General features: G+C 42.4%; 1 protein-coding gene across 1 annotated transcript in view; it reads left to right on the plus strand.

Annotated features, from left to right (window-relative positions):
• Positions 1-1,102: 1,102 nt before the first annotated feature.
• KCMF1 (potassium channel modulatory factor 1) overlaps positions 1,103-26,176 on the plus strand; it is a 73,990-nt gene continuing 48,916 nt past the window's right edge. Inside the window, exon 1 of the mRNA XM_061210649.1 lies at positions 1,103-1,463. Within this exon, the coding sequence (XP_061066632.1) occupies positions 1,448-1,463 (16 nt within the window). The 5' untranslated portion in view covers positions 1,103-1,447. The remainder of the gene's footprint in view (positions 1,464-26,176) is intronic.

Here is a 26,176-nt window from a genome sequence, read left to right on the forward strand (position 1 = left end):
CAAGGTTACATAGAGGGTATCAGAACCAGAATCCACGGCAGATGTCTTGACTCCAAAGTGCGATCTCTTTCCACCAAACCACGCTACCAACCGACACGTGGTAAGGGGCTGTATAAATATTTGATGAACTAATTAAGGCCTGAAAACAAAGTTGACAAGGAAGAGGGTAAAAATGTAAAAGATAGATAAAAACAGAAAAGTAGTTCACGGACAGGAAAAAAAGGAAATACACACACATACAAACACACCCCAACAGTTTTCAGAGAAGAGTATTCAGGGTGAGCCAAGGTGCTGGAACAAACTTTGCGCGGGTGCTGCCGAACACCCGGGCTGGCGGGAGCGGAGTCTTCGAAGTAGATGGTTCCCGAGGAGCCGGCCTTGGAGCACAGCAGCCAAGACCGGCCGCCTCCCGGCTGGCCTCTCGCGTCCACGCCCTCCCGACCGCGAGTCACCCTGCCGGGCAACACCGGACGACTCCCGGAGGCCAGCCGCCTTTCCCTTTGGGGCCGCTGGCTTAAAAAGAAATACAAACACATGTCCCCAGCCGATGCGCAGCCTCCCGTCTGGGTCGGGGGCCGCAGGGCGCTGCCCCAGGTCGGCCCGGCAGCCATGCGCCCGAAAGGCGGGAGCCTTCCGGGGTCGCAGCTCGCTGCCGGGAAGCACCCGCCGTCGCGGTTGGCCCGGCCCAGCGGCGGGGCGCCTACGGCCCGGGCCCGGATAGGCCCCAGGCGGGGCTGGGGGCGGCCGAGCGCCTCTCGAGCCGCGCGGGCCGGTCATACCGGCGAGCGGCTGGCGCCGGCGGCCGGGCATTTCCTCTTCCTCCCTACGCGCTGCGCGGCGGCGGCGGCGGCGAGGCCGGGCTCGGGCGCTCGACCGCGGCCTGCCGACGAGCGCGAGCAGACGTCGTGCCCCGAGCCGCCACCGCACCGCCCCGCCGCCCCCGCCGCGCCCTCCAGCCGTGGGGCTCCGGGCTGCTGGGCCCGGCGCGGGCTGCGAGAGGCGGGGCCGACGTGCGGGCGGCGGAAGGAGGCGGAGGAGGAGGAAGAGGAGGAGGAGGAGGCGGCGGCCGGGAGCCGGGGGAGAGGGGCGGGGGGTGGGCCGGGGGAGGGGAGGAGCGGGATTTGCGGAGCGCGGCGCCGCAGCCCGGAGCCGGCGGGCCCAAGAGTGACCGAGTCACGGCGGGCGCCGGCGGAGCCGCGGCGTCGGACCCGCCTCCTGGAGGAGCTCAGGCCCGGCCAGGCCCGGCCCCATTCCCGCCCCACGCCGCCTCCCCGCCGCAGCCGCCGCCGCCGCCGCCGCGGGAGCGCTCCGCTGCCCACCCCGCCCCCGCGGCCGAGCCCGGGAGTCGAGTGGGAGTCGGCAGGCCGGCGCGGGCAGCGCCGGGACCCCACGGGGGACACTGCAGCCGGAGCCCGGGAGGGGCCGTGCCGCCACCGTCTGAACTAGGATGTCCCGACATGAAGGTGAGAGGAGCCCCCACCCCCACCGCCAGGGCCTTGGCCTACCCCGCCCGGGCCGAGCGCCGCGGAGGGCGGCCGGGAAGCGGCGGAGACTTGGGCCGATCCCGAGCCGGCCCTGAGGCGCCGGGCCCGAGAGCGAGCGAGGGCGGAGAGCCGCGGCGCAGCCGCCGCCGCTGCCGCTGCCGCCGACACCGCCGCGGCCCTGAACTGGGCCTGGTGCCGGAGGCGGGGCGGCCGGGCAGGCCGGAGGGTTTGCACTGTCATGGGGCGGGGGAGGGGGAGGGGAGGCGGCGGGGCCCGTTACCGGCGGGAGCCGGGCCCTCGGGACTGATACCGGACGCCGCGGCCCGCCCGCCCGGCCCCGGAGCCGCGGGGCCCCGGCGCGGCCTAGCGCTCCCGCCGTCCCGGAAGGGCCCGGCGCGGCCGCCGAGCGGGGCCGCAGACGGCGGCAGGAGACCGAGGAGCCGGCCCGGGACCCGGCGGGCGCGTCCGGTCGCCGGGAGACGACAGCGAGTGCCCCTGCCTGCGGGCGACTGCGGGGCGGGCGGGAAGGCTCTGCGGCCGGGGAACGGGAAGCCCCCGCCGCCTGGAGCCCGCCCCGGCCTCGCGGCTAGGCCTCGGCGCGGCCCTGTGCTCGGGTAACCAAGTTCCCGGGGCGGATCCGTCCCGGCCGGGCGAGCAAACTCCCTGCTCGGTCACCCGGTCGGAGGGGGACTGGCTCCTGGCCGGCCGTGGGCCCCTCGCCCGGCGTGCATGTCTCCCTAAACCAGGTTTTCGTAAATGACCGTGGTGAGGTCTGTTAGTGGTCAGGGAGCGTTCTGGACTTTGTTTTGCGATTTAAAAACATGATGGGGGTACAGTTGCAAATCAGACAGCTCTAGCCCGGCCCCAGGGCACAAAGAGAAAAATGTTTAGAGCCGAGGTATAGGCGTTGATCTGGTAAAAAATAAGTTAACTTCAATTTGCTGCCATATGGTTTAGAAAAGGGGGAGGGGGGTTGTGTTTTCTTTGTTTCACTACCACAGGTCTTTAAATAAAAAGTATTACGAGACTTGGCGAAAAGTTTATCCTGGTAAGGTTAATGCAAGATTGTAGAAGTGGCTTGAAGATATTGTGTACTCTGGATGTTAAAATACTGTATAGGTGATGTAGGAGTGGAGAAAGTTTAGTGAGTCACATTCGTGTGTGCATCACACTGTTAGAAGGGTATTCTTAGGGAAATACAGGGCTTAGAATTTAAAGATTGAAAAACTCAGATTGTTCAAAATTATATTCAGAGCATTACTAATTATAATGTAATTTGAGATCGACTCAAAGAAAATATTGTGTCCAAGCGTTCTGTATTTTAAAGTCAGAAAACTAATGGGAAATAGGCTATATTTTCTTCACTTACTGTGTACAAGTGTTGGACATTTTGAAATAATAAGGTACATAGGCTCATAGAAGTATTTAGAAGCTATGCCTATTTTCCCATTTTTTTCTACTTAATGGCAATACATTCCCTATCTTGTAATTTAAAAGAAGTTGTAATTAAAGTTATAATAAAATTTTAATTTGGGATATTAAAGTTTATCTTAGGCTGAAGTCGTGTGTACATTGACCACCTTCAAGACAAAACGAAAGTGAACAATGGCTGCAGGCTCTCTTACTCATAAGAACTAGGAGAGTTAAAGTTACAGAATCATAGCAATGGAAGAAGGGTGTTTGAGACCCATTCTCCTTGCTTTAAGAAAATATCCAGGTAGTTCCAGACTGAGTATTCTGATTGAATGGTGTCCTGGGAAGATTCCTTTACCCTCAGTAATCTTTTAGAGTAATTAAAATCCCACAGCGTGAACATTCTTGAATGTAACACAAATTCTGTAATTTAAGCCCGGTTTTCCCTGTTTGGTCCTGTGGCAAGGCATGTGGTCATGAAACTTACATTTACCTTTTAGTTACTTGAATATCAGTGAACTCCTCAGCACATGAATAGCACACCTTTTCTGGTAACTTACATAATGCCAGAGGTTTCTGAAAAAGGAGCATTCCTATAATATATCAGTTGAAGACTTATAGTACAATATTTGACAAGTGATTACTTTTTAAGGGTCTGGTTTATGGCCTAAGGCAGGAATGGCAATCTCATTAAGAATCACATTTAATTCATTAGATATATGTTTTGTGGAATTTTAGTTTAGGCTGCCAGTTACTTTCATCAGTAGAAATTTAGCCTATCAACAAATGTAGAGTTTGACACCCTCGGTATTATAGTTTGTTTCTTACCCTTTCTTCTTTGGGCCAAGTAATCCCATTTCTTTAGTGGTATGATTTTTGAGCTCTTTTAATCATCTGTCCACCTCCAAATTCTCTGTAGTTGTTGTTTTCCTTTCAGTAGTATGACCCAGGACTGGGCGTAGTAGTCTGCGAAAAGATCTGAACTGAGCTGCCTGTACTGCTGTGCTTGCATTGTGCTTCCTTTTCAGTGCTTTCTGTACGCATGTAATTTGTTACTTTGTCTTTGGGCCCATCCTAATGAGTTGCACTATTTTATATGTAACATGTAACTTTGGACAACACAGCCCCAGGATGGACATCTGTCAAGCTTAGAGTCTGTACTTGGTGAAGCAGTGGACTACCTCTGAGAAATGAGATGCAACTAGAAGCACAGAAAAATGTCCTAGCCCAGGGGTCAGCATGCTTTTTTCTGTAAAGGACCAGGTAGTAAGTATCATAGTCTTGGCAAGCTATAAGGTCTCTGTCTGCTCTGCTGTTGTAGTATAAAAGCAGACAGCATGTAATGAATGAGCACAACCATGTTCCAGTGAAAACTTTCTTTATGGAACTGCTGTTGAATTTCATTTTAATTTTCATGTGTCATGACATATGATTCTTTGTTTTACCATTTAAAACTGTAAAAACTGTTCTTAGCGTGCAGGCTGTTCAAACACAGGAGGTGGCCGAATTTGGCCCATTTTGGCCTGTGGGCTATAATTTGCCTACTTTTACTCTAGAGTAGAGCTTTAGAGAGTTGATAGAACTGGAATTGTTGGGAGTCCGGAAAGGGCCCTCTCTGCTTGGTGTTCTGTTGTTTCCTTTGGGGAATGGGGAGCAAGTCCATGGACTGAACCAGTTCTGTACCTGTTGCCAGCAGTACCGTGTTGACTGGGATAGAAGTCATTGTTCCTGAGGCATGGGAAACAGACTCCCCACCCACCTTCCCAGACGCTGTCTGAGTGGAGATGATGGTACTCTACGTTGTCTCCTGCTTGCCCAACGTGACTTTTCCAACCAGAATTCCAGGGCCTTTTAATTCACTTTGTAACGTTCTTGTCACGTTAACAAACACTTTACAACATCAGTTCCTAGTCACTTTATGTTCAACATACCAACACCATCTAGTTCCATGTTATACACAGTGAAACCAATCATTTTCTATTTCATTTGTAAGAGTATGTTTTTTTAATGTTTCACTACATACTTTCCTTTTAAATACATTTAAAGTATAACTGTGCTATGCAGAGCTTAAAAACTATATAATAGCTTTGCAGATGTTTTTAAAAACACATCAAATTACTCAGTGCTTATTAGCTAAAATGAAATTATGAGTGTTCTTGCATGAGTTGGAGCCTAATTGATTACCTGGGGTTAGGAATACATTTATTACCTTAAATCATTCAACCTTTTTTCATTCGCTACTATGTATAAGGCCCTGGGTTAGTTACGAAGAATGTGGGGATGAATGAACAAGACACAGCTTCTCACCTTAAGTTTGGTGGGGAAGGTGCATGTGTGCACAGCTTCTACCGCCCAGTAGACATACCATAAGGAAGGGATAAACAAATTGATGACAAAATAATTACCAACTTTTTTCTTACTAATTTTGCCCAATTTCAAAGAGGGAATCTATTGTGATTTCTAACTCCTTTTTCTTGAGTGCCTCCTTAGCTTTTTTGTGGGCTACTCTCGATTTTGGATAAGATTGTTCGAGATTTCAAATAGAGTTCCTATCTCTACCTGATTTATATTTCCCCTAGTTTTTTTAAGATTTTCATATGTAAAAATGATAGTGAATAAATGGACAAGTGATGATACTGTGTTATTCTCAGAAGCATCTGATACTGTTTATTTTCAAAATGTAATATACAAGAGTAAGTAGGCCATTACTCTAGTTTTTGAAAGTTGTACCATTTTTTTGAAATTGTAGAACTCTTTTGTTAGTAGATTTCTCTTCTCTGAAAGTGCTGTCTGATGCTAAAAATGCACATGCAGACAATCCCGTAGTGAATTGCAATAATTTTGTTTTCAGGATTTGGGGACTGGAAAGCCAGGATTGGCAATTAGCATGTGATTTTAATGTGGTGACTTTTGCCTTCCTGTGGCAAAGTAGATTCACTCCCACTGAAAAGATCTTTGCCATCATGTCAGACAACTTATTTTACTTAAATGATCTGTTAAAAGATTATGACATTCTTACTTGACTTTAAATTTCAATAAATCATGAATTACATTTACCTTGACTTTCAGTAAAGGATAGAGCATAAATATTTTAATTTCTGGGGTCTTTGATTTCATGATTTTGTATAAAGTTGATTTTGAAGCCCATTTTCCCCATATATTGACGTTTGTGTTAAAGTTAAAATATGATGAAATATAACTTTCCTCTCTTATTTTAAATTAGAAATTTAATTTGGAAGAAATTCCTTTTAGTCTTAGAATTTTAAGAATTTATTAGCAGCAATCTTGCTTAAAGATTGAAAACTTTTTCACAGTGGAAAATTAGGAAGCTTCTGATATGAAACTACCAAACAAATTCCTTCATATTACACTTGCAACATTTCAAAAAAGAAATCCATGCCCTTATGAGTCATAACTTAATTTTCAAAAATCAGCTTTATAACATCTACCATATATATTTGCTGAGGTTTTTTTTAGACTGGGGATTCCAAAAGTTGTTTTTAGTGAAGATTAAGGCATCGTTGGGTTATCCTAAAAATAGTGTGTTTTTAATTTCATTATAAATATTGCTGTGTGGCTACATTCATGAATATGGAAACATTTCCTACCCATCATACTCATAAAATTTAAAAGGAGTGCTGTTCATAATTAAAATCTTTGTTAATAAAAGTTTAATTTCATGTTAATTTTAGTATTGTGCTAGGAGCCATGATGTTGTTCATTTCCTTAAAATGATATGGTATACTTTTTTAGTCACTTAAGCTATTCATTATAATTGAGGAAAGAGTCTGTAAGAGGTATACAGATCAGAGCATTTTTTAAATGTGGTAATTTTTATATATTATCTGTGTCCTGATTCATGTTGGAGATATTGGATAAGGCAGACAGCTTCCTGAGGGAACAAATTACCTACGTTCCATGGGAAGGAAGTGAGTATTTTGGGTGAAAAGAGAGGACGTTTTGGGGATGGTAAGGACACGAGGCCAGGAGGGTGATGGCAGAGGAAAGTTAGGGTGGGCCTGAAGCTTGGAAATTATCTGTAGTCACAGGGAGTCAGAAACACAAAACTAACTCTTGTGCCGATGAAATGTCTTAAGAGCTGCATACCAGGAGGTAAAAACTCACTGTCCTGTGAAACTAGCAAGAGCTGAATTGCCTGATTAGGCACCTTCCAGGGTGCCATCCCTGCTACCTTTCTCACTGCCCTCCCACATGTTTGTTAATCCGTGTTTTTAGCTGTGTCTTTCTGAATAGTGACAAGCAGAGTGTGGGTCTATCCAGTTCCTGTACATGGTCTGTGTATCTTTTCAGGGCCACAGTACCAGCCAGCAGTCCAGCAGACTTTGCCAGTAGCCACAAGGGGTATCAGGGAGAAAGTATGGATGGATCTTTGCAAATCCATCACTGCTGTGAGAAAAAACCAGCTGAAATCACAGGAGTGGGTCGGTCAGTCAAGCCACCTTCAGCTTGGAGGGACAGACAATAAGTGGGTGAAGCCTCTTGACGTCATGACTAATTAGGTTTGCACATTATGTTCTGCTGAAGTGTGTGTCTGTGTGTTCCTTCTCTTGGTAGTACTCAGTGCCACTGTCATGAACTTCAAATTTTTCTACAGTCAGAGGATCTTCATTTAGAGCGCCACTTTAGAGTGCTAATTTGATGAGTTGACCATTCGAACAGTGACAGGTATATTCAACTATAATGTTTGGTTTTGACTTTTGTTTCTTTTGTTCCTTAAGACTCTGTCACCCTCCCCACCCACCCAGCAAAGTTAAGTTCCTCCAGTGGCACTCCTGCCTCATTCTCCAGGCATTTTTTTATGCTGCAATTGTTTACTTGTCTGCCTGCCCTACAAACTACCTGAGGGGTAGGTATAGTGTTACACTTACCTTTGTACCCTACCACCTAGCATAGTGTCTGGCCTTTGGAGGCCCAGTGAACATTTGCCAGTGATTGTTAGAGATGTTAATACTTGTCTAAAAAATGGTGAGACTGGACAATGCATTCCTGTTTTTATCTGGGGGAACTGGTTAAGAAGGAGAGAGATTGTAGGAAGGAGAACTTGGAACTTCCATAAAAGTAAGAGGGGATGAATAAACTGTGTACATAGAATGAAAATAACTTAGGGTAGCTGACTCCTGTGGGAATGGCCTGGGACTGGACTCCGAGGTGCTGTTTTGTTCTCCTTCTGGCTCTGGTTTCAGATTAACTGGCTGTGGGTTCTGCATATTAATTGCACTTTGTATGAGTTTTCTGGTTCATTCAGTCATTCATTCAGCAAATATTTATGGACTACCTACTCAAGTACCACTCGAAGTCATCTCCAGAGCTTGCCACAAGTTGTTGACCCTTGCTGCAGGATGATGATATTCAGCGGGTTAGAAACACATGTTTGGGAATTAAATGCTGTTGCATAGGTTGTGGCTCTTTTCCAGTGTGCTCGAGTTAGTCCTTGACGTTTATATTTTATGACAGGATAGTTAAGTCATGTAAGTGTTTTAATGTTTTGGCAATATTTGCTCCACCCTCCCTTTTTTTTTTTTTTTTAAGCTTATTTTCATTCAAGCTTCACAATCACTTCTAATGCTGTCCAGCAGTACATTTCTTTAACAATATTATCCTTAGACTGCAAGACTCAACACACATCTGCATATATAAGTATCTTTTTGATATTGAATACTTAGAAAAGAGCTCAAGAGATTAAGCTTTTTGTATTCAGTATAGTTTTTTGGCGAAGTCCATATGGTTATATAGCAACTGTTGGGGTGAGTAACTAGACCCTACTTCCTTCTGTTATTCTTCCTCAGCCAGCATTCTCCTTTGGTGTCCTCTGTGATTGTAGAGGTTTGGCAGTGCAAGCAAATGAGAAACTTTCTAAATCAGGAGTTAAAAACATTGAAGTAAAATGGGCGGGGATTATATAAAGGAGTTGTTACAGATGTGTCCCTTCTCTGCAAGAATGAAGTACATGCTGGGAGCTGGGGGGTGGTTAGGTGTTGGGAACCAGGTAGTTTTCATAATCAGAGATCTTATGTTCATCCTTATTAACACTACTAGGGATTCTGACACAGTTACTTGCAATTTGAAATGAATGTAACCTGTTCACGTGTTTGTATAGCTATAGATATGGATATACATAGTAGTCACAGAGGTAGAACCAATCTTCCTATCCTTGGGAAAAATGGTGATTAGAACCTCAAGTTACAGTGGATGAGCACCTGGCCCGTGGTGATCCTGTATTAGGCCAGGATCAAGGAGCTTCACTCCATGTCAGACATACTGTATATCTTCATGCTCATTCATTGCTCCATATCATTTTCTGCAAGCTTCTTAGAAATCACCCAAATGGAAGAGGAGATAGCAAATCTACTTGCAGAATTGGGGTGCATGATCACACTGTCCAACAGAAATCTAATTGCAAGTCACATGTAATTTTAAATTCTCTGATAGCTACAGTAACAAAACTAAGGAAGTGAAATTAATTTTAATAATTTAATGCTTTTAACCCAATGTATACAAAATAGCATTTTAACATGCAATCAATATACAAATTGTTTATGAGATATTTTTACATTCTTTATTCTTTACAATGCTATAAAAATCTAGGGTATATTTCACACTTAACACTTTTCAATTCAGATGCTAAATTTTCATAAAGAATACTTGGTCTTAGCTGAGACATACTTTAGACTCATACATCGGGGGTCTGCTGATTCATCTTTTGATCATGTACTGTCTCTTTTTGTAAGTACATATTGATGCAGTATTGCCATCTACTTAATGGTCTATTCATTAGCATTCTAGATTTCTGTTCCTAGAATTTCTCTTCTGTGAAGCTAGATTTTACCTTACTTTTTCACCTTAAAATTATTTTTAACCTACTTTAACTGCATATAACCATCACAATAGAAGCCTACTTTATAAACAGCTACAAATGTATATAAATTCTAATCCCTTTGTGGGCTGTTCAGATTGATGAGGTATAAAGTAATGGCTTCGGGGTGATTTTAATGTGAGTTTGGGGGTTATTTTAAAGTCCCCTGCGTTAACAAATGTAGAATTTGCAAAAATTGTTACTAGTCCATTTCAAGTTCGATTACGGTGAATTTTACATTTGAAAAAAGTGACCCCTAGGCTTGGTAATTTATTGTAGATATATTTCATTGTATAGATTAGATCTCTAGTATCCATCTCCAAAAGTCTCTTCGCATCTAGCAATAGAAAGACAGGTGGTTATGCTTGTTCTTTAAAGTAATTTTAAGGAAACTGACTATGGAGTTAATACTTAGCCCACTATCAAGGTTAGCCACCCACTGGTGACTTCTCTCTTTTACCTATTTGGCTTATTGTTTTCCAGTTACAGCTAGATTTGCAAGTGAAAATAGAGTGTTTGGAAGACAGTCTGTTAAAAATTAAAGACCTAGTGTTTTTCTGTCTTCATTTTATTGGAGCAACATTTCCACTGAGCAGTCAGTTTTACAGTTCTTTTTTTTTTCCCCTGCAGTCCCCCTCCAGCCAGATCACTGGAACATAAGGAATCTGTGGCTCTCTCTCTTTTTTTTTTTTTTTAATAGTATAAAAATGCTAGTACTGTCATTTTTGGGTACTCTCATCCAGTGGTTCTCAAAGTGTGGTTCAGGACCAGCAGTATCAGCATCACCTGGGAATTTGCTAGAAATGCAGATTCTTGGACTCTACCCTAGACCTACCAAATCAGAATTTCTGGGGGTGGGGCCCAGCAGTCTGTGTTTTAACAGGCTCCTACCTGGACCCAGTTATAATCAAAGGCATTTTTTTGCCTGAGGTTGTTATTGCTGGTGACAGGCACACAGTGGTTGTGGGACCACTTTTCATGGTATGATACTAACCAAATGGAAATGGAGCTCATGACCTTGGCATCATTCTTCTTGAACGTCATGCCATTGTCACCTGAGGTGGTGGAAGAGGAGCATAGCTCCCCGCTCCAGACTAGTTCTATTTGTTTACTCAACATATATTAATTGAATGTGTACTTGGGGCTAGGCACTATTCTGGCCACAAGGAAACCAGAGTGAACAAAACAGAGAAGCTTCCTGTCCCTCTGACGCTCGCACTCTGTTAGAAGGAGTATACCGGGGGTGGATGGCCTGTGAGCCAAACTCGGCCACTGCCTGTTTTGGTAAATAAAGTTATATTGGAGCACAGCCACATCTCCTCTTTCCCATACTGTCTAAGCTGCTTTGTGCTACAGTGGCAGGGTTGAGTAGCTGTGACAGAGAAAGCTGAACATATTTATTCTCTGGCTCTTGGCAGAAAAGGTTTGTGGATCCCTGGGAAAGACCATGAAAGAATGAATAAGTAATAGAGTGTTAGGAGGTGACAAGTGTTATGAGAACCCATACAACAGGTTAAGGGAATAGAGAATGGGGGCCTACTTTAGATATGGTGGTCAGGAAGGGCCTTTCTGAAGACATAACTTTAAAAGAAAAAATTTGAATTAAGTGAAGGATGTGTAAAGGAGGCTACAGCAAGCACAGAGGCCTTGAGACTTGGAATGTTCTGGGAACAGCAGTGAGGCCACTGTGGATGGAGGACAGTGATCGAGGGGGAGAGGTAGGAAATGAAGCCGGCATAGCCAGGCCAGACCCGGCATAGCCAGGCCAGACCCTGCATAGCCTGTATGGTGGGCTGTGGTGAGGACTGTTGAATTGTTAGTGCTTTGAGAAATACACTGTAGAAACCCTTCTTTAGAGAGATCTTTCTGGCAAAGGCTGGAAACTAAATACCTAATGAAGCACATTCCGGCATCTCTAAGAAACATTTCTTTTTGAACTTTCCCCTGTACTCTTCACTCTAGGGTGTCCACCAAGTAGGGGAATGGGAGGGAGTAGACTACAGAGCTAAGAAAACGTGAGCGAGTTGGAGAGAGGTAGATGGGACAATACTGAGGAGACCAGGGTTTCTAGAACAGGAGACTCCCATGTGCACGTAAGTCCTGACTTCCAGTTCAGTGCTAGGAATCTGATTTCTGTAAAAGGATACTAATATACCTCTTTGGCCTCTTCCCAAGGGTTGTTGTGGAGATGAAATGCTAGCGCATGTAAGAATGTTTTCCAAGTTAGATAAAGCGCTGCACAAATGTAAGGTGATGGTATTTTTATTATGGCAGATAAGATTAGAAAGGAAGATTGGAGCAAGGTAGATAGGGAAGGATTTTGATTGCCACACTAAGGTCAGTCTTTTCCTTTTTCCATACAGGTTATGGGATGGAAGGGGGGTGGGGGTAGTGCATCAAAAGTTTTAAGCAGAGAAAGGGCATGATGAAGAGTGGCATGTTTTAGGAAGAGTAGTGGGGTCCGTGTGCAGACTAGGTTGGTGCCTGGGGCAGGGACCAGTTAGAGACTCTGGCGGAATGAGCTTGAAGTTAAAAGGACCTGAATTAGTCAGTGACAGTAGGAGCAAAAAGAAAAAAATATGACTTGAGAGAAAGTCTTATTGCAAGAGAAGAAGGACTAAAGTATAATTTCAGGACAACCAGCCAGGGTGCTAGAAGGATAGCAGGTTCTTTTGGTAGTTACGGAAGATAGGAAGGGACAGGTGGGGAAAAGAATAATTTTCAGCTTTTGACGTTCTGAATTTAAGGTGATGGTAGGCCATTAGGTAGAAATCAGGAGTTGAGAAATACTACACTGGGGCTCAGGAGAGAGAAATCTTGGTTAGAAAAAAGAATTTTATAGCCCCCTACATTGAAGTCTGGGGATTGGCTAGATTTCTAAGGAAGAAAGCATCTAGAGAAGGGAGGATCAGAGAGCAAAGGGAGAACCATGATTGTGATGTGACTTGGAAGCCACAGACCGTTTCTGACCACCCATCATCTGCAGTAGCACTTGTCATGCAAGTATTGACTTACTCCTTTAGATATAGGCTGCTTTGAACAGGGGTGAGAGATAGAGTAGATGAGGAGGTGGGAAGGGGAGAAACTAATACTAACCAAACATCTGCTATAGTAATAGTAATATTTATTGAGTGCTTACTATCTGAGGGGCACTGTGCTCAGCGTTTCACATGTACCAACTCATTTAGTTCTCACAACTGTCCTGTGAGCTGTATATTTATTATCCCAGTGTAATGGATGAGGAAGTTGAAGCACAGAGTTCAGTACCTTGCCCAAAGTCGCGCAGTCTGCGATGAAGCTGGAATGCAAACCCAGGTCTGGGTTCTCAACATTAAGCTGTACTCTGTACGAGGCACTTTATAGACTGGTTCCTACAGCAGGGATCACAATTAAAAGGCTTAGTAAAATTTCAAAACAACCCAGCAGATATGTTATCCTGCTTTACAAATTAGGGATTTGAGTCTAAGTAAGAGAGGTTAGCTTATTTGTCCTAGGTCACCCAGGTAGTAAGTGGTAAAGCCAGGACTTGAACTAAGTACTGTCAAAAACCAAAGCCCATGATCATTTTGTTTCATTCAGAGGTCAGTAAACTTTCTGTACAGAGCTAGATAGCAAGTATGGCTTTGCAGGCCACATGGTCTCGACTGCAGCTACTCCACTCTGCTGCGGTGGTATGAAAGCAGCCATAAGACTAAACATAAACAGATGAGCATGGCTATGATCCAATAAATCTTTATTTGTGGATACTGAATTTGAATTTCATATAATTTTCAGGCATCACTGAATATTATTCTTTTTAAAATTTTCTTTTCTAAACATTTTTAAATGTAAAAACTGTTCTTAGCTCGTAGGTTGGACAAGACAGCTGGTGAGCCAGATTTGGCCCATGGGCAATGGTTTGCTGACTCCTACTTTAATCCATTCATTTAATAAATATACATTGAATACTTTCTCTATGCGGAGACATTGTGTTGGGCACTGGGGATGAAAAGCAGAGGGAGTTCCAGTTCCAGCATTCTAAGATGAGACAGGTAATTATAATACAATGTAGTATGAACTATAATAAATTTATACCTGCAAGGTATAGTGAAGGAATAGATATGGGAGGCTTCTCAGTTTTATGGATGAATTCATGAATGCATCCCAAAAGGAGTTATGTATTTGAGCTGTATCTGATGTTGGGGAGAGTATCCCATGGAAAGAGACATGGGCAGAAAGAATCTTGCTCTGAGGGGAGACCATAAGAAATTTAACATTATTGGAGAAGAAAGGGAGGGGCTGATGCCAGGAGATGAACCTTGTCAATAGGATAGGTTAATGGGAATGAGTTTTTAGGAAATTTTAAACCAGTATGACTTTTGTGTTCTAGAAAGAGATGCTCTGAAGGATGGATTTGCGGGGGGTGGGGCGGGGGGACGGACAGGCAAGTTACCACAAGATAAGATAATTGCTGTAGTGGGTGCAAATGAGAGACCTATCTGGTGAATGGTTAGGCGTGGGGATTTTGGAATAATGAAAAGTCTAGGAAAACTCGGGGTTTGGGCTTCATTAGTTGGGCAGTGCTATTCATCAAGATGCATATCTAGGACAAAGAAACATGCTTTAAGGGTGAAGGTGGGAAGTAGGGAAAAGAGAAGTGACTTCCATTTTTAGCATGTTGGGTTTGAGGTACCTGTGGGACATCCGAGTAGAGATGTCCAGGGACAGTTGAACATGTGGGTCTGGAATTCAGGAGGACTAGGTCTGGGCTAAGATAAATCCATAGTGGTAGAATTGATTGCTCAGTGATGGTGAGAACATATAGATTAAGAAGATCGGTAGACCAATTATTAAGCCCTTGGGAACACATAACGTTTGAGGAGCAGGAGACTGGGTGAAGGGAATAGCCTGGAGAGTAGGAGAACCAGGAGAGAGTATTGTCATTGAAACTTAGGAAGGTGATTTTCTGGAAGGAGGATGTGGTTAGTATTGCTGCAGAAAGGTCAAGAAGATAGTGAAGTGTTCTTTGGCTGGGACTGTTGGAGTGAGGAAGGTTGTGGAACTTAATGAGCACCTTCAAAGGCACAGGCTAGAGCCCAGATTGCAGTGTGTTCAGTCCTGAATGAACATGAGAAACTGGGAACACTTCTTAAAGATTAAGCTGTGAAGGAGAGGAGAGATGTCTGTAGCTAAAAGGTAGATACTACAGACTGATACTAAAGACTGGGAAAAGTCATTCACTCAACAAATACTGTGCCAGGTACTGGTGTTGAAACTGGGGATAGAGCAATGAAAGATAAGAGGACGTTCTCATTGTAGAGCTTATGTTTTAATGGGGAGGGTGGGTACAGAAAAGGAACATATAATTTAATTTTGGTTAGTGATAAATATTCTGAAGAAGATAAAGCAGACTGAGGGATTAAGGATTGAATATGATGGGAGGTGAATGAGTGGTCTGTGTGTTTTTTTTAAAAAGAGTGGTCAAGAAAGCCTTTCAGAGGAGGTGACCCATCTCAAGCAGAGACTTCAGGTATAAAAGCCCTGGAGTTAGAATAAAGTAGGTTATGCGAGGAACAGGGTGGCTGGAGCTGACTAGGAGAGGAGGAGGAGTAGAGAAGAGGAGGTGGGGATAGACTGGGTCCAGATTAGATGGGGCTTTATAGGTGATGGTGAGGCACTGGGGTTTAATCCTTTGAATGTAGATCTAACAAGGACACAGGCAAGCCAAGTGGGTGAGAGGAGGGCCATTTACTGAGATGTGGAGGGGAGGAGCATTTTTGGAGGCTGAAGTCAGGAGTTCTGTTTCAGACATATTAGGTAGGAGATGTCTGTTAAATGTTCGAGTGGAGATGTGTGATGAATAACCTGGAGTTGGTTGGATGAGTGTGAACAGGTACCCGCTCAGCAATGTCATTAGGGATCTTAAAGTCAGGACTTGGTGTGATTCTGCTGCCTTTCTTTCCAGTTTATTGTGGCTTGAGTCCCTGAACCTTTTAGTAGGTAAGTGTCTGTTTGGGGGGCCTGTGAACCTGTTTTTTCCCCCAAAGTAGCAGGAGAGAGGGAGCATAGAGGTCACAAGCCCGGTGTGTCTCCTGTGCCAGTGTTGCAGTGATACAGGTCCAGGCCAGGAGAGCTCAGCGTGGGACTTAGGCCAGTTTGGCAGCTGGATAATGAATTAGTTTATTTTAATCCTTTTCTCTCCAATAAAATCAAGAGAAGATAGAATAATAGACCTTTTGGTCCAGAAGGAAATCAACCTTTTTTTTTTCCACATAAAATTGCAGTCTGGAAAGGCTGAGTCACACTACTTGAGATCACAGTGAGGACTAGAATTCAGATCCCATAACTCTTATTCCAGGCTCATTTTGCGCTATATATGCTGCTGAGATGAAGTTACCCAAAACTGTAGGCTCGGGGAGAGTTATTAGTTTATAGATACTCTGAGGCTAGATTTCTTCAGTGGACAAAATTCTCTGTTCACTCAAGTTTTTTTTTTTTTCTGAGATGCTGAATAGTAAATTTATCAGTGGGACTTTGGAGCCAGACCGCCAGGGTTCAAACCCCAGCCTGGTCACTTACTTTACAAACTGTGACCTTGGGTAAGTTGTTCACCTCTGTGTGTATCATTTCATGAGGTGGGCATAATGCTAGGGTGGTTATATTTGATGGTTATTATATATAAAATGTTTAGAATAGTGCCTGGCATATGGTAAGCACTCATTGTCTGAGCCATCGTCATCATTTTCATCTTGGACGTACAAAACAGTTGTCTGCCATACTTCTCAGTTCTGTGCCTGTAATTTGAGTGTTAACGTTATGCAAACTATATTAAGAGAAGATATAGGAAGGTAGGGTAAGATAAGGTATATAAGGTAAGATATAGTCTCTGCCTTTGAGGAATTTGCATTATAATGGAGGGAGAAGTTTTAAAAGGCTTACCTATTTGTTATAGGACAGTGAAAGCCATGAATAGTCTCTTACTTTCCTAACATTCTGTGAATCTGAGTGTTCTGATGAAGGCAAAGGGACTAAGGAGAAAGAGGTTTGAGCAAGTTTTGTGGATAAGGGACTTGCCTGGTTAGAGGAGAAGCAGACATTCCAGACCAATGGAGTGGGCAGAAATGAGTATGTAATAAGAAGGCCAAGGTAGGGAAACACAATTTGTGAGAATTTGTGAACAGTGAAAAGAACAGTTTTGCTAGGGAAAAGGTCTATGAAAGATAGTAGTGATTAGGATATATTGAGGATATATCAAAACCAAGCATACCAGACTTATCTCTTTTTTGATTGGGCTTCTAAATTGGTGTATCAAAGTATCACCATAGACAGTATCTTTCATTAAGGTGTATAAAGACTGTCATTGTCCTCGTGGACAGGATATTAGCTATATTAGATGATGATGTCAGAGGAGTGCATCACTGATTGAGTAGCTCAGAGTGTTGATCCGTAGGTTAGTGGCAACCTAGAGTAAAGAGAGGACTAAGGAGGTGATTCTGTACCTCTTTTTTTCTGTTCTAAGATTTTTTTTCTTTAATTGACTGAGATTAACACATTGGTAATATATTCCCCTGTTCTATTAACCAGGTTCATCACATCAGCATTTTGCCATTTTTGTATCAATTTCCTACCCCCTTCCTTTTGGAGGGTTTGAACATTTTTAAAGCAAATCCGAGACCTGTGTATTATTTTACCCACAAATATTTCAGTATTTATCCCCAGTTGATAGGGATGCACTACACACACACACACACACGTGCGCACACACATGCCACAGTATCATTATCACACCTCACAAAATTAACAATAATTCTTTAGTATTATATAATACCCAGTTCATCTTCAGTTTTCCCAGTAGTATCAGAAACATCTTTTTAAAGTTAGTTTGTTAAAATCAGGATCCAAAAAAGGTCCACATAATTACATTTAGTTGTTATGTCCTTTAAAATCTCTATAGCAGCCCCCCACCCTTAAAAATGCTATTTATTTTTTGAAGAAACCGAATCATTTCTTTGGTATTTCTAACATTCTGGTTTGCATTTTTATGATATCATTTTATCATATTCTTTCATTCTCTGTATTTCTTTTAAGCGGTAATCAGTTCTAGAGGGTTGATTCAGGTGTTTGTTTCATAGAATATTTTATAGGTGCTGAATATTTCGTAATACTTATTATATCACATTAAGAGGCCCATAATGACTGGTTGTCTTAGTGGATTCAAATGTCAGCTGTCCCTCCATTGGCAGTTACTGATGTAAGCTGCCTGGATCTGTTGTTTCATAGTGATTGCAAGATGTTGATTTTTCCATTTTTGTTTTTCCTATGTTTATTCATTGGAATTTTTCTATAAAGAACTCTGATTCATGTACTTTAAAGAAATCACTGTAATGCTCTCATAAAGGATAAATAAAATGAAATAGTGTCTTTCAGGATGTGAATGCTCAGGCATAATTAAATTAGAGGAAATAATGAAGAGGTTAGATACTTGTACCTATGTAAGACTCACTGTGAGTCAGATAGCTTCAAATGCAAATCCATACAGACATGTTGTGTTGGCAATTCACCTTCAACAATGTTGCCATCAATGCTGTTTCTGTTGAACAACTCTTGGTGTCAAGTTTTAAACAATTTACCCAAACAGTTGTATTACTGATGATTTCAGTGTATGTTAAAATCTTACAAAAGATACTTAGTATCTATATGTAAAATTCAGTTAGCTTCCAAGTTCAAATAATTATAAACAGGTTTTTCTGTTTGGACCTTTGAAAAGATATGTGAAAGGTAGAACAACATTTCTTCATTGTGTCATATTGTCCATCACATTGCAGGTTTCTGGAATCCCTGGCACTGACCTCCCAAATGCCAAGATGACACCCAAATTTCAAAATGCCCTTTCGGAAGTAATACCACATTCTTTAAAAACCACTAGTCAAGTGCAAATATTATTAAAACAGGAAATCAAATAACCACTATAAATAAACATTTGAAAATAGGAGATAAAAACCACCTCTCGGGCTTCCCTGGTGGCGCCTGCCAATGCAGGGGACACGGGTTCGAGCCCTGGTCCGAGAAGATCCCACATGCCGCGGAGCAACTAAGCCCGTGCGCCACAACTACTGAGCCTGCGCTCTAGAGCCCGTGAGCCACAGCTACTGTGCCCACGTGCCACAACTACTGAAGCCTGTGTGCCTAGAGCCCGTGCTCCGCAACAAGAGAAGCCACCATAATAAGAAGCCCGGGCACTGCAACGAAGAGTAGCCCCCGCTCACCGCAACTAGAGAAAGCCCGCGTGCAGCAGTGGAGACCCAACACAGCCAAAAATAAATAACTAAATTCAAAACAAAAAAACCCAAACCACCTCTCTTTTTGCTAATATCACTTTATGCCTAGAAAACATGAAACTCTTTTAAAATTATTACAATTATTGAGATAATTTAGTAAGCGGATTGGTGTATATACCTAGAGGTGAGAATTGCTAGGTCATAGGGTAAGTGAGCAACTTAATTTTCATTTAAAAATTGTTCTTGCACTCACTTTTTTTCCGCCTCGTAGAATTGCTTGTTTCTTCCTGATTGTTACCAGTCTTAAGGATATTAAACCTTCTTTCTGAATCGTATTTGCCTTGTATATGTCTTGGCTCCCCCGAAGACTTTTCACTTTTATTATAGACTTACCTCTGCCTTTTCTGTATGCCTTCTGGGTTTCATCATGCCTAAAAAGGCTACTTTTTTGCCCTTTGCCATGCCCACAGTTTTTTTGTTTATTTATTTGTTTTTTAAGACAGAAAAGATAAAAAGAAATTGAGGGAGTGACTTGAAGGCATCCATACGGGGAGTAGGGAAGGTGAAAGCACCTGCTTTAGAGAGACAGGGAGGACCCGGAGGTGGGAAGTAGATCCCAGAGTAGACTGAGAGCCCAGGAGGTGAGGGACGTTTGTGAAGCAGGCAGCGAGTGTGAGGGACCTTGTAGGACAGTTGTTGGCCACCGGTCTGTTCAGTAACTGGGGGACCACAAATTTATTTGACCTTGACTTCTAGCAAGAAATACATTTTTACAACACCCAGAAAACACACACAATGGAAACTAAAGTTTCATGAAACGGTCCCCTGTTGCAGTGTACTCTGATAATTTTCAGTTCTGTTTTCAAGAAATTCTGATTAAGATCCACTAAATTAATGATTCTCAACCCTATCAGACCTAGTGCCTCATTTATTCTTATAACAAATATTTTAAGGCTGTTGATTATCCTGAAATAAAGTTAATAGGTAGGTCATCAGCTACCTTAGATGTTACAGTGAAGTAGTTGATGGCCTGTACCTACTTACAGTAAATACCTTCGGATTTAATGTAAAATAGATAGCTAGTGGGAAGCAGCCGCATAGCACAGGGAGATCAGCTCAGTGCTTTGTGACCACCTAGGGAGGTGGGATGGGGAGGGTGGGAGGGAGACGCAAGAGGGAGGAGATATGGGGATATATGTGTATGTATAGCTGATTCACTTTGTTATAAAGCAGAAACTAACACACCATTGTAAAGCAATTATACTCCAATAAAGATGTTAAAAAAAAAACACCTTTGTATTTAAAAGAAATAGGCTCAGAAGACATACCGTATAAAAATTATAGGAAAATGAAAGAGCTGAGATATATGTAGATACTAAAATAAAAACTGTTAGAATAAATAAAAACATATGATAAGAGAAAGAGGGAAATTTTTAAAAATGGAAAATATGATAAGAGAGGGAAGTAATTTTATTTGATGTGAGGATAACATAAGAAATTAGACTGTCAACATGGAGAAGTAAAAGTAGTACCACGTACTCACCAGTGAGTTTGACCTTATTTATACCTGTGGTGTCAAAATAATTCCCTGTGAAATGACCTGGCATGAGACAAGGAAGTGATGAAGTCTCACAGAAAACCTGGAAGAATCCATCATTAGCAACCTGCTTTCAGACTCTAGTACTTATCTACCCTGCAGGGCATATCCTTTGATGGGCAGTGGGGTGTAGAGGATGGATTAGAAAAAGAAACAGTTAACAGCCATGTGGTAAACTTGGAGAGACATTCTCAGAGTAAAAAAAGAAAGAGAAGCAGCCCCAAAATAAATAAGTTTAATATTTACTTTTCACAACATAGATTTCTAATATAGGATAACATATAGGATGATCTTGGTGTGAAATTTTTTTAATGTTAATGAAGTTTAGAAAGAACCCTCTGTTTCATAAATCCTTACTAACTTAATAATGTTTAGAAATAAATCTATTCAGAGATGTCTCTGTTACGTACTATTTGAAAGTTACGGCTATAAAAGCAGTCTGATAGAGGTATGCTGTACTGGAAACTCAGCTACTACAAACAGCTTGTCATCAGATTTTCTGAAATGCTAAACAGTCTTAGTTCTAAATGAAGCAAAACAATCTTTACTTAACTTATGGGATAGTGTCACACCTGGAAAATAAGTTTACTAAAGCGTCAAGAAATATTGTGTGTTTATGGGGAAGATGGAGTTTGGTAGTATGCTCAGACAATTTTAAAGTTTTTTGTTTGTTTTAATTTCCTACTTGAATGTCTGGTGGGAGATTTGGAAAATCTTGTTGGGATGCGGGGCAATTCTTTACTGCATTTCCAGACTCCTAGCGTCTTTGGTACCTTTCCCCCAATAAATGCCAGTAGGACCCCAATCATCGTGATGACCAAAAAATAACCGCCATAAGCTCCCTGGGAATGGTACCTCCCAGTTGAAAGCTACTGTGATTAAACTGATTTTACTGGGTCATGAGCTACAGTTTGAAAAACACTTAGAGAAGCCTCTGGGTCCTCCTGAAAACTAGAGAAGAATGACTTGCAACATTATTGCAAATATAAGATGGTTATTTCCCTAGTGTTGATGGGTCACTTCAGTTAGCTTTTGTTCTTTACATTCTGGCTTTCATACTCCAAGACAGATATTGATGGTCTTAATAAACTCATTTGACCTCCAATTTAGATGGTTTCATTGTCCCGTGAAACATGCAGAAATTCTTTGAAAGGCACGTGTCAGTTTGTCTAATCTCTAAACACAGCCCATGCATTGACAGAGCACTCACTACACTGAGTGTCATTCGTTGAACCATCTGCCTCCTTGTTTCTTGTTTTTTTGGGGTTTTTTAATAAACTTTTTGTAGTAATTTTAGATGTACAGAAAAGTTGCAAAGGTGGTAAATAGACTTCCCATGTACCCCTCACCCAGTTTCCCCAAATGTTAACATGTTACCTTGATGCGTTTGTCATAACTAAGAAACCAACATTGGTGTATTGTTACTCACTAAACTGTAGACTTACTCAGATTTTTACCAGTTTTTCCCCTTATATCCCCTTCCTGTTGCAGGATCCAGTCCAAGATTCCATGTTGCACTTGGTGCCTCCTGGTTTGGACTTGAGTAGCTGCGTGGAGAGCAGCGCGCGCTCTCTCTGTGCTAGGTCTGGGTGGAGCCGGCACGATTTCTCCACATTGCCTGCTCTCTGCTCTTCTGCTCGTTTTGTCTCTTAGTAATTTCTCTTGACTGAGTTTCTAGATCTTTTGCCATTCTGTCAGTATGTTGTATTTGTTTCTCATTTTAAAACAAGACATCCAGAACTGAATGCAGTTCTTCACATATAGTCTGACGAGAGCAAAATGTTGTGGAAATAGTACAGTTGTGTATCCCACATGACTGTTAATGTAGCCTAAGCTTGTTTGTTTATTTCCTGGCTTTTTTAAGCAACTGCATCCCATATTGGGCTAATACTGAAGCTGAAGTTCTGCTTAGTTAATTCACCCAGAGTTTTTTTGTTTTGTTTGCTTGTTTGTTTTAATCACATGAATTGCTCTTTAATCCAACAGCAAGACGTTATGTGAACCCCTTTAAAAATTCATCTAATTTGTTTTGGCACACCCATTTGCCTCTTTGAATTTCCATCCTGTCCTCCAGTGTTTTAACTGTTTCTTTTATGCAAAGCTTATAAGTATGCTTTCTGTCATTTTCTAAGACACTAATAAAAATATCGTATAGAACAGGGTCAAATACAGGACCTTACCATGGCGCAAGATGGCAAGTGAAAAGAAGCTGTATAGCAAGTATGTAACTGTATGAGGAAGCTAAAAAATGTTGTTAGCGTAGGCTGAAGGCCGTGATTCAGTCTTACTTATATGCTGACTGGGGTGGCACCTAAAGTAGAACTCTTGCAGAATGAGAGCAAATGAATTTTTTGGAGGACTGGTAGGTGGAGGGTCAATTTTACCTAAGAATGGAGCCAGCTGTTATTCATAAGATTGTCAGCTTATGCTTCATTTGACTGGATGTGCCTGAAACTTCTACTTGAAGGTTTCATGAGCCTTTCTTGAATTAGGCCTTTTTATGAATGACATTGAAAATTTTGGAGGACTTTAGTCACACTTTTTTTTATTATCAAGGATTTTTTTTTTTTTAATATTTATTTATTTATTTTTGGCTGCGTTGGGTCTTTGTTGCTATGCGCGGGCTTTCTCTAGTTGCAGCGAGTGGGGGCTACTCTTCATTACAGTGCGCGGGCTTCTCATTGCGGTGGCTTCTCTTGTTGCGGAGCATGGGCTCTAGGCACACAGGCTTCAGTAGTTGTGGCACGTGGGCTTCAGTAGTTGTGGCTCGCGAGCTTTAGAGCGCAGGCTCAGTAGTTGTGGCGCACGGGCTTAGTTGCTCCATGGCATGTGGGATCTTCCCGGCCCAGGGCTCGAACCTGTGTCCCCTGCATTGGCAGGCGGATTCTTAACCACTGTGCCACCAGGGAAGTCCCTCAAGGATGTACTTGAATGATACTTCCTTTTCAGTAGTGCCTGTTCATGTATCATTTCCCATTTTTCTTTTTTGTTTTTCCTGTTGGTCTTGTCTTAATCTTTAAGAGCCCATTGTTGTATTTGTTGCAAATATTTCTCTCTATCTGTTGTAATTGACTTATTTTGTGGCTCTTTTGTCAATATTACCTATTATCAAATTTACATTGTGCTTCCTTGCCTCATTTATGGCTTCAGGTTCCCTGTATTGCTTAGAAATTTCTCACACACTAAGAGGTAAAATAAAGAGATCCTCTTGTAGTTTCTTTTGAGAAGTTTATAGCTTTTTAAAAAAATCTAAACATACTTGCCATTTTTAAGATATATGCCAACCAGTCAGTCCTTTTCGTTGAGAATGGAATTTTTATGCATGTGTGAGAAATGTGTCATGCATTCAGAAAGATGTCTACATTCAGTAAAAAGATAATAAAACAAAGGACTTTGTATCCATCTATATTAAAACATAGGCTATCTCCCAGACATATCCATAACCACTATCTGGACCTTTGTCTTCATCATCCTCTTGCCTTTCTCTGTAGTTGTACCCCTAGTAAATCTCTTCCTATCTAAGCAGTGTATCGTTTAGTTGTAAAGCACGGAGTGACAAGCTCAGAGCTCTCTGTGTGAGGAAAGGGCAGTTTGCACCATTGAACACAAGCTTCTAGGAGAGGAGAAGCTGAACAAAGTCTGTCTTCAGCCTCCCTGGGAGTTTCCCAGAGACCTTTTGCAGAAGTCACTGGGTGAGGTCACGAGTGAACCTTGAAAGATCAGGGCCACCACAGAGCGGGGGATTTGGCTGGGCCTTCGTGTGGACCAGGGTGGATCTCCAGCAGAGATGCGGTCAGAGGACAGCCGCTCACATCCCCCGCCCTCAGGAGCAGGTCAGAGCAGAACACCTGTGGGGTGAAGCTGAACCTCCCTCCTGGAATGGAGAACAGGAACTTACTTCATCAGCCAAGTCCAGATGAGCAGCTGAGCCTGGGCCAGACTCCCTGGGCATCATTCTGTCCTCAGGTCAAAAAGAAAAAGTATATGATTTTTTTTGTGTGTGTGTGTGTAGTTGATTCTTGTTGTTCTTGGTAGCTGTGTTCTATAAAGTTGCCATGAACACTGAAGTAGCAAATACTCAACCAATGCTCCAGTGGAAATACAGGGCTAGGTTCCTGTGAGCCTCTGGTCACACTTTCATCAACAGATCAATACATAACCTTGTTTTCTGTGTGTTTCTGTTGAAAGACACCTTATTTAATATACAGTTGATTCATAAACATAGACGTCATGGCTAACAGCACTATAATTCATGACTAGACAGAGTTTATCTAACATATTTTCTCAGCCTTATGGTGCTTAGGAACACTAGACAGCACTTCAGCACTACACTAGGGGCCACTTTAAACAGTGAGATCACGTACAAACAATACAGAAAGTTGAAAAACATGACAGTACATAGACCATGAAAAGGATGCTTGTTTACAGGATGAACTGAAACAAGAAGGCAGAGCGGCCACTTGTTTGAGCTCAGCTAGGAATGTGCACATTGGTAACTCAGATGTGCATGAGTGACTTTGAAAGCACTGCAGGTATGCTGTGTATGTATGTGTATATGTGTGTGTGTGTGTGTGTATATACACACACACACACACACATATACACATACATACACACACAAAACAGGGAAAGTTAATCCAAGATGTTAGATGTCAGGATAGTAACTTGGGGTACTTACTAGAAGGGGCGTAAGGGAGACTTTTGTTCCGTTAACTTGATCTGGGTGTTAGTTATGCAGGATGTGTTCACTTCGTGAAAACCAAGCTGCGTATTTATGATTTGTGTACTTTTCTAAGTGGTGTTCCACTTCAGTAAATAGTGTAAAACAAACAATACTGTGGCTTCAGGATCTGGGTGGTGACCACTCACTGTGTATGGCTCTTGAGTGTCACTGCTCCAGTGTGGACAAGTTGTTCTCAGCTACTGCATGGCTGTCATTCTGGGGGTTCCCACTTCACCGTCTTCCTGGTGATTTTAGTTGCTTCTCTCTTATTTTGGATCTCCTGTTTCCTAGATTCGATCTCCCCATTATTACCTCTTCTCACTCTTCTGTAGTTTCTGGAGAAAGGGTGCACTGGGAATAATTTTGTAAGAACTTAACAAATCTGAAAATATTGTTAATACTACCCTCATCCATGAATGATAACTTTCCAAAGTATATAATTTTAATTTGGAAGTTTTTTCCTTTAGAACTTTGATGACATTAGTGTATTACCTTTTGGAGTCCAGTGTTCCTGTTGAACATATCAAATTCTTGATCTTTGTGTGTGACCTCTATTTCCTTCTTCCCCTACTCCCTCTCCTGGAAGGTAGTAGAATCTCCCTTAAGCCTGCTCTTTTGAAATGTGGTTAGTTGCTTTCCTTTTATCCATTTTGTTCGGTACTCTATGGGTCTTTTCAGTCTGGCAATTCATATCTTCTTTTCTGGGAAGTTTTCTTGAATTATTCTGTTGATTATTTTCCTCTCCTCCATTTTCTCACTTTCAGGGTTTTTTGTTTTAAGAACTCTTAGGATTTACTCTCTTAACAACTTTCATATGTAACACACAGC

Source organism: Eubalaena glacialis, chromosome 14, assembly GCF_028564815.1.
Source record: "Eubalaena glacialis isolate mEubGla1 chromosome 14, mEubGla1.1.hap2.+ XY, whole genome shotgun sequence".
Lineage (NCBI taxonomy): Eukaryota > Metazoa > Chordata > Mammalia > Artiodactyla > Balaenidae > Eubalaena > Eubalaena glacialis.